Source organism: Bos taurus, chromosome 19 (genome assembly GCF_002263795.3).
Source record: "Bos taurus isolate L1 Dominette 01449 registration number 42190680 breed Hereford chromosome 19, ARS-UCD2.0, whole genome shotgun sequence".
NCBI lineage: Eukaryota > Metazoa > Chordata > Mammalia > Artiodactyla > Bovidae > Bos > Bos taurus.
This window is the reverse complement of record NC_037346.1, coordinates 46,783,051-46,796,183: the sequence shown is the minus strand read 5'-3', so window position 1 is coordinate 46,796,183 and position 13,133 is coordinate 46,783,051. Positions and strand designations below refer to the sequence as shown.

Here is a 13,133-nt window from a genome sequence, read left to right as displayed (position 1 = left end):
GCAAAAACTTCACATTAAGATTTATTGTGTTCACCTATATTTTGATTTTTTTAAACACTAGAGAAATGAGAGCACATTACTGGCCAAAACACTGGACAAGTTAATATTCCTTATGGAAGGGGCCACACTTTCTCTAAATCTCTAATAACCTAAACTATTGTCAACAAGTCAAAATTATCAATAAATAGATAAAAGAGCAGAGTGAACTTACTAATGACTGGACAGAGTAAACTACTGCTGTAAGTAAGTAATTCTCCATAAAACATCAAGACCTCAATTTTATAACATCTGATACAAATTCTTACTCACCTGTAAAAGTGTTTGCTGCATCCATCAACACATCCAAGCCAACCTCTTCATCTTCTGTAAGAAATTCAGAATTTAGATTCAGGTATTTGTACCAAGTGGCTCAGTGGTAAAGAATCCACCTGCCAATTCAGGAGATACCGGTTTGATCCCTGGGTTGGAAGATCACCTGGAGGAGGCAACGGCAACCCACTCCAGTATTCTTACATGGGAAATCCCATGGACAGAGCAACCTGGTGGGCTATAGTCCATGGTGTCACAAAAGCATTGGACAGCACTTAGAGACTAAACAACAACAATAACAAAGATAATAAAGTATCTTTAACAAAGATAATTGAAAAATTAAATACACAAGTCTCTTCAATAAGTAGTCTGGGAAATCTGAACCATTTTCTTAAACCACATACCAAGATAAACTCAAAATGGATTAAAGACTTAAATGTAAGCCCTGAAATGATAAAACTCCTAGAAAAAAACATAGGCAGTAAGCTCTTAAACATTGGACTTAGAAATATATATGTATTTTTTGGATGTGTCTCCTTAGGCAAGGGAAACAAAAGCAAAAATATTCAAATAGAATTACATTAAACTAAAATGCTTCAACAAAAAAAAAGCTAAACAAAATATACTAAATTAAAAAGATCTTCACAACCCAGATAATCACGATGGTGTGATCACTCACCTAGAGCCAGACATCCTGGAATATGAAGTCAAGTGGGCCTTAGGAACCATCATTACAAACAAAGCTAGTGGAGGTGATGGAATTCCAGTTGAGCTATTTCAAATCCTGAAAGATGATGCTTGTGAAAGTGCTGCACTCAGTATGCCAGCAAATTTGGAAAACCCAGTAGTGGCCACAGGACTGGAAAAGGTCAGTTTTCATTCTAATCCCAAAGAAAGGCAATGCTGAAGAATGCTCAAACTACTGTACAATTGCATTCATCTCACATACTAGTAAAGTAATGTTCAAAATTCTCCAAGCCAGGCTTCAGCAGTCTGTGAACTATGAACTTCCAGATGTTCAAGCTGGTTTTAGAAAAGGCAGAGGAACCAGAGACCAAATTGCCAACATCTGCTGGATCATCGAAAAAGCAAAAGAGTTCCAGAAAAACATCTATTTCTGCTTTGACTATGACTATGACAATGACTATGACTATTGACTATGCCAAAGCCTTGACTGTGTGGATCACAATAAACTGTGGAAAATTCTGAAAGAGATGGGAATACCAGATCACCTGACCTGCCTCTTGAGAAACCTGTAGGCAGGTCAGGAAGCAACTGTTAGAACTGGACATGGAACAACAGACTGGTTCCAAATAGAAAAAGGAATACATCAAGGCTGTATATTGTCACCCTGCTTACTTAACTTCTATGCAGAGTATATCATGAGAAATGCTGGGCTGGAAGAAGCACAAGCTGGAATAAAGATTGCCAGGAGAAATATCAATAACCTCAGATATGCAGATGACACCACCCTTATGGCAGAAAGTGAAGAACTAAAGAGCCTCTTGATGAAAGTGAAAGAGAAGAGTGAAAAAGTTGTTTCAAAGCTCAACATTCAGAAAACGAAGATCATGGCATCTGGTCCCATCAGTTCATGGGAAATAGATGGGGAAACAGTGGAAACAGTGTCAGACTTCATTTTTTTGGGCTCCAAAATCACTGCAGATGGTGACTGCAGCCATGAAATTAAAAGACGCTTACTCCTTGGAAGGAAAGTTATGACCAACCTAGATAGCATATTGAAAAGCAGAGATATTATTTTGCCAACAAAGGTCCGTATAGTCAAGGCTATGGTTTTTTCAGTGGTCATGTATGGATGTGAGAGTTGTACTGTGAAGAAAGCTGAGCATAGAAGAATTGATGCTTTTGAACTGTGGTGCTGAAGAAGACTCTTATGGGTCCTTTGGACTGCAAGGAGATCCAACCAGTCCATCCTAAAGGAGACCAGTCCTGGGTGTTCATTGGAAGGACTGATGCTGAAGCTGAAACTCCAATACTTTGGCCACTTCATGCAAAGAGTTGACTCATTGGCAAAGACCCTGAAGCTGTGAGGGACTGGGGGCAGGAGGAGAAGGGGACAACAGAGGATGAGATGGCTGGATGGCATCACCAACTCGATGTACATGAGTTTGGGTGAACTCCGGGAGTTGGTGATGGACAGGGAGGCCTGGAGTGCTGTGACTCATGGGGTCACAAAGAGTCTGACATGACTGAGAGACTGAACTGAACTGAACTGAAAATGCTTTTGTACATAAAAAGGAACCATCAACAAAATGAGAAGGCAACCTACTGAATGTGAGAAGATATCTACAAATATATATCTAGTAAGAGGAAGACTCTACACATGGACATCACCAGATGGTCAACACCAAAATCAGATTGATTATATTCTTTGCAGCCAAAGATGGAGAAGCTCTATACAGTCAGCAAAAACAAGACCAGGAGCTGACTGTGGCTCAGATCATGAACTCCTTATTGCCAAATTCAGACTTAAATTGAAGAAAGTAGGGAAAACCACTAGACCATTCAGGTATGACCTAAATCAAATCCCTTATGATTATATAGTGGAAGTGAGAAATAGATTTAAGGGCCTAGATCTGATAGACAGAGTGCCTGATGAACTATGGACTGAGGTTCGTGACATTGTACAGGAGACAGGGATCAAGACCATCCTCATGGAAAAGAAATGCAAAAAAAGCAAAATGGCTGTCTGGGGAGGCCTTACAAATAGCTGTGAAAAGAAGAGAAGCGAAAAGCAAAGGAGAAAAGGAAAGATATAAGCATCTGAATGCAGAGTTCCAAAGAATAGCAAGAAGAGATAAGAAAGCCTTCCTCAGCGATCAGTGCAAAGAAATAGAGGAAAACAACAGAATGGGAAAGACTAGAGATCACTTCAAGAAAATCAGAGATTCCAAGGGAACATTTCATGCAAAGATGGGGTCAATAAAGGACAGAAATGGTATGGACCTAACAGAAGCAGAAGATATTAAGAAGAGGTGGCAAGAATACACAGAAAAACTGTACAAAAAAGATCTTCATGACCCAGATAATCACAAAGGTGTGATTACTGACCTAGAGCCAGATATTCTGGAATGTGAAGTCAAGTGGGCCTTAGAAAGCATCACTACGAACAAAGCTAGTGGAGGTGATGGAATTCCAGTTGAGCTATTCCAAATCCTGAAAGATGATGCTGTGAAAGTGCTGCACTCAATATGCCAGCAAATTTGGAAAAGTTAGCAGTGGCCACAGGACTGGAAAAGGTCAGTTTTCATTCCAACCCCAAAGAAAGGCAATGCCACAGAATGCTCAAACTACCCCACAATTGCACTCATCTCACATGCTAGTAAAGTAATGCTCAAAATTCTCCAAGCCAGGCTTCAGCAATATGTGAACCGTGAACTTCCTGATGTTCAAGCTGGTTTTAGAAGAGGCAGAGGAACCAGAGACCAAATTGCCAACATCCGCTGGATCATCGAAAAAGCAAGAGAGTTCCAGAAAAACATCTATTTCTGCCTTATTGACTATGCCAAAGCCTTTGACTGTGTGGATCATAATAAACTGTGGAAAATTCTGAAAGAGATGGGAATACCAGACCACCTGACCTTCCTCCTGAGAAATTTGTATGCAGGTCAGGAAGCAACTATTAGAACTGGACATGGAACAACAGACTGGTTCCAAATAGGCAAAGGAGTATGTCAAGGCTGTATATTGTCACCCTGCTTATTTAACTTATGTGCAGAGTACATCATGAGAAACGCTGGGCTGGATGAAGCACAAGCTGGAATCAAGATTGCCAGGAGAAATATCAATAACCTCAGATATGCAGATGACACCACCCTTATGGCAGAAAGTGAAGAGGAACTAAAAATCCTCTTGGTGAAAGTGAAAGAGGAGAGTTAAAAAGTTGGCTTAAAGCTCAACATTCAGAAAATGAAGATCATGGCATCTGGTCCCATCAGTTCATGGGAAATAGATGGGGAAACAGTGGAAACAGTGTCAGACTTTATTTTTCTGGGCTCAAAAATCACTCCAGATGGTGACTGCAGCCATGAAATGAAAAGACGCTTACTCCTTGGAAGGAAAGTTATGACCAACCTAGATAGCATATTGAAAAGCAGAGACATTACTTTGCCAACAAAGGTCCGTCTAGTCAAGGCTATGGTTTTTCCAGTGGTCATGTATGGATGTGAGAGTTGGACTGTGAAGAAGGCTGAGCGCCGAAGAATTGATGCTTTTGTACCGTGGTGTTGGAGAAGACTCTTGAGAGTCCCTTGGAGTGCAAGGAGATCCAACCAGTCCATTCTGAAGGAGATCAGCCCTGGGATTTCTTTGGAAGGAATGATGCTAAAGCTGAAACTCCAGTACTTTGGCCACCTCATGCGAAGAGTTGACTCATTGGAAAAGACTCTGATGCTGGGAGGGATTGGGGGTAGGAGGAGAATAGGACGACAGAGGATGAGATGGCTGGATGGCATTACTGACTCGATGGACGTGAGTCTGAGTGAATTCCGGGAGTTGGTGATGGACAGGGAGGCCTGGCGTGCTGCAATTCACGGGGTCGCAAAGATTCAGACACGACTGAGCGACTGAGCTGAACTGAACTGAACTGAAGGTGTTAATGTATCTATTAATAATAAATACATTGCACAGAAATAGTATAAACAGTTGTCAAGTTAAATAAAGCAATACAACACAATGCTGGCATATTGTTGGTACAAAGAAATGTGTTTAAAACTCATGACTTTCATCCTTGAACAATGAAATCTTGCTCTAGAAAAAGATCTTCTTTCTAGTCCTTGGGGTTCCATGCTATTACAAAGGAAACTTGAAACCAGCCCCCATGCCAGGCAAGATTCTCCAGTGAAGAAAGAAGAGACTACTCCCCTTCTTTTCTTCAGTCTGAGTCCTTTCATCTTAGCCCTGATTCCATTCCAGTTATGCTATTTTAAAAAAAAAGGTCAGTCTATATTCTTATGTATGTATCTTTATATAATCTTTTCCTAATTCTTTTTTATCTTTCCTTTATCTTTCTTCCTTATCTTACTCAATTGGCTGAAACCGTGTATCTAACTTTCCTGTAATTACTTCAATTATGTCCTAAAAAGGTATTTTCTCTCTGTTCTCTTTCCCCCCACCCCATTTTTTGTTCTGAGGCAATCCCATGATCCACAGTCCTCTGATTCACACTTTTATTCTCTATCTCCCTTTCACCTACCACATCAGATCAGTCTTCCCAATATATTACCAGTGTGGCTCCCTAAATAAGACCCTTATTATCTGGATTTTTATAAGGCTCTGTCATCTGAACTTCAGCAACAGCCTCTACATTGTATCTCTGCTTTCAGTTTTCTCTTCTGAACACGTCTTTCCTCACTGCTTTCAGAGTGAGCTGAGTCATCATCTACAAGATAAAGGCATCCTAAAGGCTCACCAGTAATTGGTAGGTGGGTCTGCAAGTCCTGGATTTCCTTTGCTTCAAGTTTGAATCCAGTGTTTTGTAGAACATTACTTAGGTCACTGACAGTAACCTTGCCTCCTTAATAAAAACAAGAGAAAATAGATAAGAATGTCATGAAATGAAAAATTCAGACTGTTAACACTTACCTAGAAATAAAAGCACAAAAGAGCTTTACACCAAGTTGTGTGGAATAAGAAACAAAATATGATCCCAAAACTAACTGGGAGAAGTTTATATTGGGGGGAAAAATGTAAAGAAAGAGTTTGGCAACTCTGGTAAATTAGACAATGACAACAACCAAATCATGTCATTCTGGTCAAAAAGTAAGATCTGAAACTTCCTACAGTAACAATAAATTAGCTTCTTAATGTAATTTATACTACAGAAAAACTAGTTAATGAGGCAGGCTTTCTAAATACAAAATGACAAGAAGAAATCACAGAAGGAATGACTGATATAAACACATAAAAATGAAAAATGTCTGTGTACTGAAGTACAACATAGTGGACAGAAAGTAATTTGGTGGCTGCCTAGGTCTGCGAGAGTTATAGGGAATGGGGAGTGACTGCTAATTAGTGCAGTTTCTTTTTGGTAATGACAATGTTCTAAATTAATTGTAGTGACGGTTGCACAACTCTGTTACTATACTAAAAAGTGTTGAATTGTACATTTTAAATGGCTAAATTACAAGGTGTATAAATTATATTTTAATAAAACTGTTGTTAAAAAATACAACATAATAAAGTAAAGACGCAAACAACCAAATGGAAAAATATTTTCTATAGACATGACAATGTGCTAATATCCTTATAAAGAAGTCATTGAAATTAATAGGAAAAATGCAAAGATGCCATAGGATAGTGGACAAGATGCCAGACAAATAATTAAAAGACTGAAAGATATAAACCATTTTCAACTTCACCAATAAATAAAATACTCCATTTTTCATCTGTGAAATTAACAAGGCTCAAAAAATGTGAAACAGTATATAGTGGCCAACACATGACAGTAATGGGTGCTCTTATTCATTTATATACACCAAAGAGTTAAGATCCTTTGACCTGGTAATTCTAGTTGGAAAGCTCTATCTAAAAATGATTTTAAAGTTGAATAAATATTTATGTATAAAGATCACATATGCATAATAGTAAAGCATTACAGACTACCTAAATGTTCAATAAGAAAAGAAAAATCAAACCAGCTTTACAGCAAATGTTAAAGGGACTTACATAGTCAAGAAATACAAGAAAAGAAAAAAGATCTACAAAATCAACCACAAACAATTAAGAAAATGGCAATAGGAACATATATATCAATAATTACTTTAAATGTAAATGGGTTAAATGCTCCAACCAAAAGACACAGGCTGGCTGAATGGATACAGAAACAAGACCCATATCTATGCTGTCTACAGAAAACCCACTTCAGACCTAAAGACACATATAGACTGAATATGAGAGGATGGAAAAACTTATTCCATGCAAATGGGAAGCAAAAGAAAGCTGGAGTAGCAATCTTCATATCAGAAAAAAAAAGACCTTAAAGTAAAGAAGACTACAAGAGATAAGGAAGGACACTACATAATGATCAAGGGATCAATCCAGGAGGAAGACATAACAACTGTAAATACCTATGCACCCAACAGAGAAGCACCTCAGTACATAAGACAAACACTAACAGACATAAAAGGAGAAATTGACAGTAACACAATAATAGTAGGAGACTTTAACACCCCACTCACATCAATGGACAGATCATCAAAACAGAAAAGTAATAAGGAAACACAAGTCTTAAATGATACATTAGATGAGATGGATCTCATTTTTATCTTCAGGACATTCCATCCAAATGCAGAAGAATACACCTTCTTCCAAAGTGCACATGAAACATTCTCCAGGATAGACCACATCTTGGGTCACAAATCAAACCTCAGTAAGTTTAAGAAAACTGAAATCATATCAAGCATCTTTTCTGACCACAGCACTATGAGACTAGATACCAATTACTAGAAAAAAACTATAAGAAACAGAAACTCATGGAGATTAAACAACACATTTCTAAATAGCCAACAGGTTACTAAAGAAATCAAAAGGAAAAAAAAATTCTAGAAACAAATGACAAGGAAAACATGGCAACTCAAAATCTACAGGATGCAGCAAAAGCAGTTCTAAGAGGGAAGTTTACAGCAATACAATCCTACCTCAAGAAACAAGAAAAACATCTAATAGACAACCTAACTTCACCTAAAACAACTGGAAAAAGAAGAACAAAAAACCTCCAAAATTAGTAGAAGGAAAGAAATCATAAAGATCCAAGCAGAAATAAATGAAAAAGAAGTGAAAGAAACAATAGTAAAGATTAAGAAAACTAAAAGCTGGTTCTTCGAGAAGATAAATGAAATTGACAAGCCTTTAGACTCATCAAGAAAAAAAGAGAGAAGAATCAAATCAACAAAATTAGAAATGAGAAAGGAGAAGTTATAACAGACAATGCAGAAATACAAAGGATTATAAGAGACTATTATGAACAACTATATGGCAATAAAATGGATAACCTGGAAAAAATGGACAGATTCTTAGAAAAGTTCAATCTTCCAAGACTGAACCAGGAAGAAATAGAAATTATAAACAACCCAATTACAAGCACTGAAATTGAAGCTGGGATCAAAAAATCTCCCAAAAAACAAAAGCCCAGGACCAGATGGCTTCACATGAGAATTCTATCAAACATTTCAAGAAGAGCTAATGCCTATCCTTCTAAAACTCTTTCAAAAAATTTCAGAGGAAGGAACACTTCCAAAGTCATTTTATGAGGCCACCATCACCCTGATACCAAAACCAGACAAAGACAACACAAAAAAAGAAAACTATAGGCCACTATCATTGATGAACATAGATGCAAAAATCCTCAACAAAATTTTAACAAACAGAATTCAGCAGTACATCAAAAAGCTCACACACCATGATCAAGTTGGGTTTATTCCAGGGATGCAAGGATTCTTCAATATACACAAATCAATCAATGTGATACACCATATTAACCAATTGAAAGATAAAAACCATATGATCATCTCAATAGATGCAGAAAAAGCCTTTGACAAAATTCAGCACCCATTAATGATCAAAACTCTTCAAAGAATGGGCATAGAAGGAACCTACCTCAACATAGTAAAGGCCATATATGATAAACCTAGAACAAACATTATTCTCAATGGTTAAAAACTGAAAACATTCCCCCTAAGATCAGGAACAAGACAGGTGTGCCCACTTTCACCACTATTATTCAACATAGTTCTGGAAGTCCTAGTATAGCAATCAGAGAAGAAAAAGAAATAAAAGGAATCCAGATTGGAAAAGAAGAAGTAAAGCTCTCATCATTTGTAGATGACATGATACTGTACATAGAAAACCCTAAAGATCGTATCAGAAAATTACTAGAGCTAATCAGTGAATTTAGCAAAGTTGCAGGATACAAAGTCAATATACAGAAATCACTTGCATTTCTATATACTAACAATGAAAAATTAGAAAGAGAAATTAAGGAATCAATCCCATTCACCATTGCAATAAACAGAATTAAGTATCTAGGAATAAACTTACTAAGGAGACAAAAGAACTGTACACAGAAAATTATAAGACACTAATGAAAGAAATCAAAGACAACATAAACAGATGGAGAGATATTCCATGTTCCTGGGTAAGAAGAGTCAATATTGTAAAAATGACTATATTACCAAATACAATCTACAGACTCAATGTGATCTTTATCAAATTACCAATGACATTTTTCAAAGAACTAGAACAAAAAATTTCACAATTCATACAGAAACACAAAAGACCCTGAATAGCCAAAGCAGTCCTGAGAAAGAAGAATGGAGCTGGAGGAATCAAACTTCCTGACTTCAGAGTATATTACAAAGCCACAGTCATCAAGACAGTATGGTACTGGCATAAAAACAGAAATATACCAATGGAACAAGGTAGAAAGCCCAGAAATAAACCCACACACCTCTGGATACCTTATTTTTGACAAAGGAGGCAAGAATATGCAATGAGGAAAAGACAGCCTCTTCAATAAATGGTGCTGGGAAAACTGGACAGCTACATGTAAAAGAATGAAATTAGAACACTTTTTAACATCATACAGAAATATAAAATCAAAATGGATTAAAGACCTAAATGTAAGACCAGAAACTATAAAACTCTTAGAGGAAAACATAGGCAGAACACTCAATGACATAAATCAAAGCAAGATCCTCTATGATGCACCTCCTAGATTAATGGAAATAAAAACAAAAGTAAACAAGTGGGACCTGTTTAAACTTAAAAGCTTTTGCACAGCAAAGGAAACTATAAGCAAGGTGAAAAGACAACCCTCAGAATGGGATAAAATAATAGCAAATGAAACAAATGACAAAGGATTAATTTCCAAAATATATAAGCAGCTCATACAACTCAATACCAGAAAAACAAAAACAAACAACCCAATCAAAAAGTGGGAAAAAGACCTAAACAGACATTTCTCCAAGGAAGACATACAGATGGCTAACAAACACATGAAAAGATGCTCAACATTGCTCTTATTAGAGAAATGCAAATTAAAACTACAATGAGATATCACCTTACACTGGTCAGAATGGCTATCATCAAAAAGTATACAAACAATAAATGCTGGAAAGGGTGTAGAGAAAAGGGATTGCTCTTGCACTATTGGTGGGAATGTAAATTGATTCACTATGGTGGACGGTATGGAGATTCCTTAAAGAACTAGGAATAAAACCACCATATAACCTGGCAATCCCACTCCTAGGCATATACCCTGAGGAAACCAAAATTGAAAAAGACATGTATCCCATTGTTCATTGCAGCATTAATTACAATAGCTAGAACATGGAAGCAACCTAGGTGTCCATCAACAGATGAATGGGTAAAGAAGTTGCAGTACATATACACAATGGAATATTACTCAGCCATAAAAAGGAACACCTCTGAGTCAGTTCTGATGAGGTGGATGAACCTAGAACCTATTATACAGAGTGAAGTAAGAGGAAGAGAAAGATAAACATCATATTTTAATGCATATATATGGCATATAGAAAAATGGTACTGAAGAATTTATGTACAGGGCAGCAATGGAGAAACAGACGCAGAGAATAGACTTATGGACATGGGGAGAGAGGAGGAGAGGGTGAGATGTATATAGAGAGTAACATGGGAACTTACATCACCATGTGTAAAATTCCAATGGGAATTCGCTGGGATGGCTCAGGAAACTCAAACAGGGGTTCTGTGTCAACCTGGAGGGGTGGGATGGGGAGGGAGATGGGAGGGGGGCTCAGGAGGGAGGGGATATATGTATACCTATGGCTGATTCATGTTCAGGTTTGACAGAAAACAAAAAAATTCTGTAAAGCAATTATCCTTCAATAAAAAAATAAATAAATTTTAAAAAGAGAAAAGAATAATCAAGTAAATTGTGTATGTGTAAATACAACATGATGATATAGTCTTAAAAATGATGTTTACAAATAATTTTTCAATGATATAGTGATGACTGGGCACACATGGACACATGTCTTTTTTCCACTCACCTTTGAAAGACTTCACACCCCTTAGTAATTCTTTCTTAAACACCTTTTTATCAGCTGTAAACAAACAAACAACAACAAAAACAAAAAGCATGATTGAGTTTCTGATGATTCATAAGAATCAGTATTTACTTTCAGAAAGGGAAAACTTAAATTTATCAAAGTTTATTCTCAATGAAATAAAAAGTACTCAGAAAATTCAGTGCAGTGAATCTATCCACTGGACAGAATAGAAGACCACGGCTAGTGACATCCTACTTGGCTGAATCACACGTAGCTTTTTCTTTACCATTTCTCCTCTCTAATTTGGCTTTATTTTTCTTTCTTCATTTTCCTATCCTCCTTCCCTTTTCTCCTCTTACAGCTTAGACTTTAGATTTCCCCTAAAGAGATGAAAGAACATGTGTGTCCTCTATGGGCCTTCTGTCTAAAGAGGTCCCAGTTTCCTAAACCAAAATCTAAGTGAAAAGAACAGGATTTCAAAAAAATGCTAAGATAGAATCTTTAAACAATATTTTTAATTGACATAAAATGTTTCAAATGTTAGAATTTCTTATACAAAACCCTACAACTAACCTTCCCTGAAGTTCTGTTTAGGAGGGCAGGAACTTGAGGAAACGTGCTCCCCACAGTCAAGGTACCTGCCCAGCAGAGTTTAGTACAGTGCTATGTACAAAACAGAGCTTCAGTAAATGTTTGTTGAAGGAATACATTTTTAGACTTCAATGATATAGAACACACTTAAATGCTTACCAGAAACGGGCAGAGTTTTTATAAGCTTCTTGTGTTCCTTTTTTGTGATCTCTATTCCCATGTTTTTAAGAACATTTTTCAGGTCCTCAGTGTGAATCTTCTCTCCTTTAGAAAAGGAAATGTGTACATATTAAACATCCTTATCAGTTGTAGGGGAAGGAGTAAGGTACAAAGAAGGCTTGTTCAGCTCTTCAGAATCAAGGAGGGGAGTCAGACATTTTTCTTTCAACCTAAGTAAAGAAACTTTTATAATGATAAGACAATAATATGCATAAAAAGTAAAATAGGAATTGTATAATCTCAGTAACTTAGATACTGTTTGACAGCTAATGTAAACAATTAAATCACATAACAGTGGTGTTATTTTATCTTTTCTCTTCTTCCTTCTCTGTCCCCTCCTCTAGGCCTTCCTCTTCTTCATCTTTCCTTTCTTCTGTTGCCTAAAGTATAGAATTAGTTTTAATAATGATAACAAAAATTGACTTATAAAAATTTCCACCTTGAATAAAATTATATTTATACAATTATTAATGCATTGCAAGTTGAAAAAAAGATATGAAAAACCAAATAAGAAGGTCAGAGAAGGCAATGGCAAGCCACTCAAGTACTCTTGCCTGGAGAATCTCATGGATGGAGGAGCTTGGTAGGCTGCAGTCCATGGGGTCGCTACTAGTCAGACACGACTGAGTGGCTTCACTTTCACTTTTCACTTTCATGCATTGGAGAAGGAAATGGCAACCCACTCCAGTGTTCTTGCCTGGAAAATCCCAGGGACAGCGGAGCCTGATGGACTGCTATCTGTGGGGTCGCACAGAGTCGGATGCGACTGAAGTGACTTAACATATATAATCAGTTCAGTTGCTCAGTCGTGTCTGACTCTTTGCGACCCCATGAATCGCAGCACACCAGGCCTCCCTGTCCATCACCAACTCCCAGGGTTCACTCAGACTCACATCCATTGAGTCAGTGATGCCATCCGGCCATCTCATCCTCTGTCGTCCCCTTCTCCTTCTGCCCCCAATCCCT

The 13,133-nt window shown here is 37.3% G+C and overlaps 1 protein-coding gene across 1 annotated transcript in view; it reads right to left on the bottom strand.

The window, feature by feature from the left end:
* The window catches only part of EFCAB3 (EF-hand calcium binding domain 3), a 147,495-nt gene that overhangs the window by 66,691 nt on the left and 67,671 nt on the right, over positions 1 to 13,133 (bottom strand). Inside the window, exons 25-28 of the mRNA XM_024980197.2 lie at positions 12,108 to 12,212; positions 11,358 to 11,411; positions 5,741 to 5,845; positions 310 to 363 (exon numbers count right to left, since the gene is read on the bottom strand). Of these exons, the coding sequence (XP_024835965.2) occupies positions 310 to 363; positions 5,741 to 5,845; positions 11,358 to 11,411; positions 12,108 to 12,212 (318 nt within the window). The remainder of the gene's footprint in view (positions 1 to 309; positions 364 to 5,740; positions 5,846 to 11,357; positions 11,412 to 12,107; positions 12,213 to 13,133) is intronic.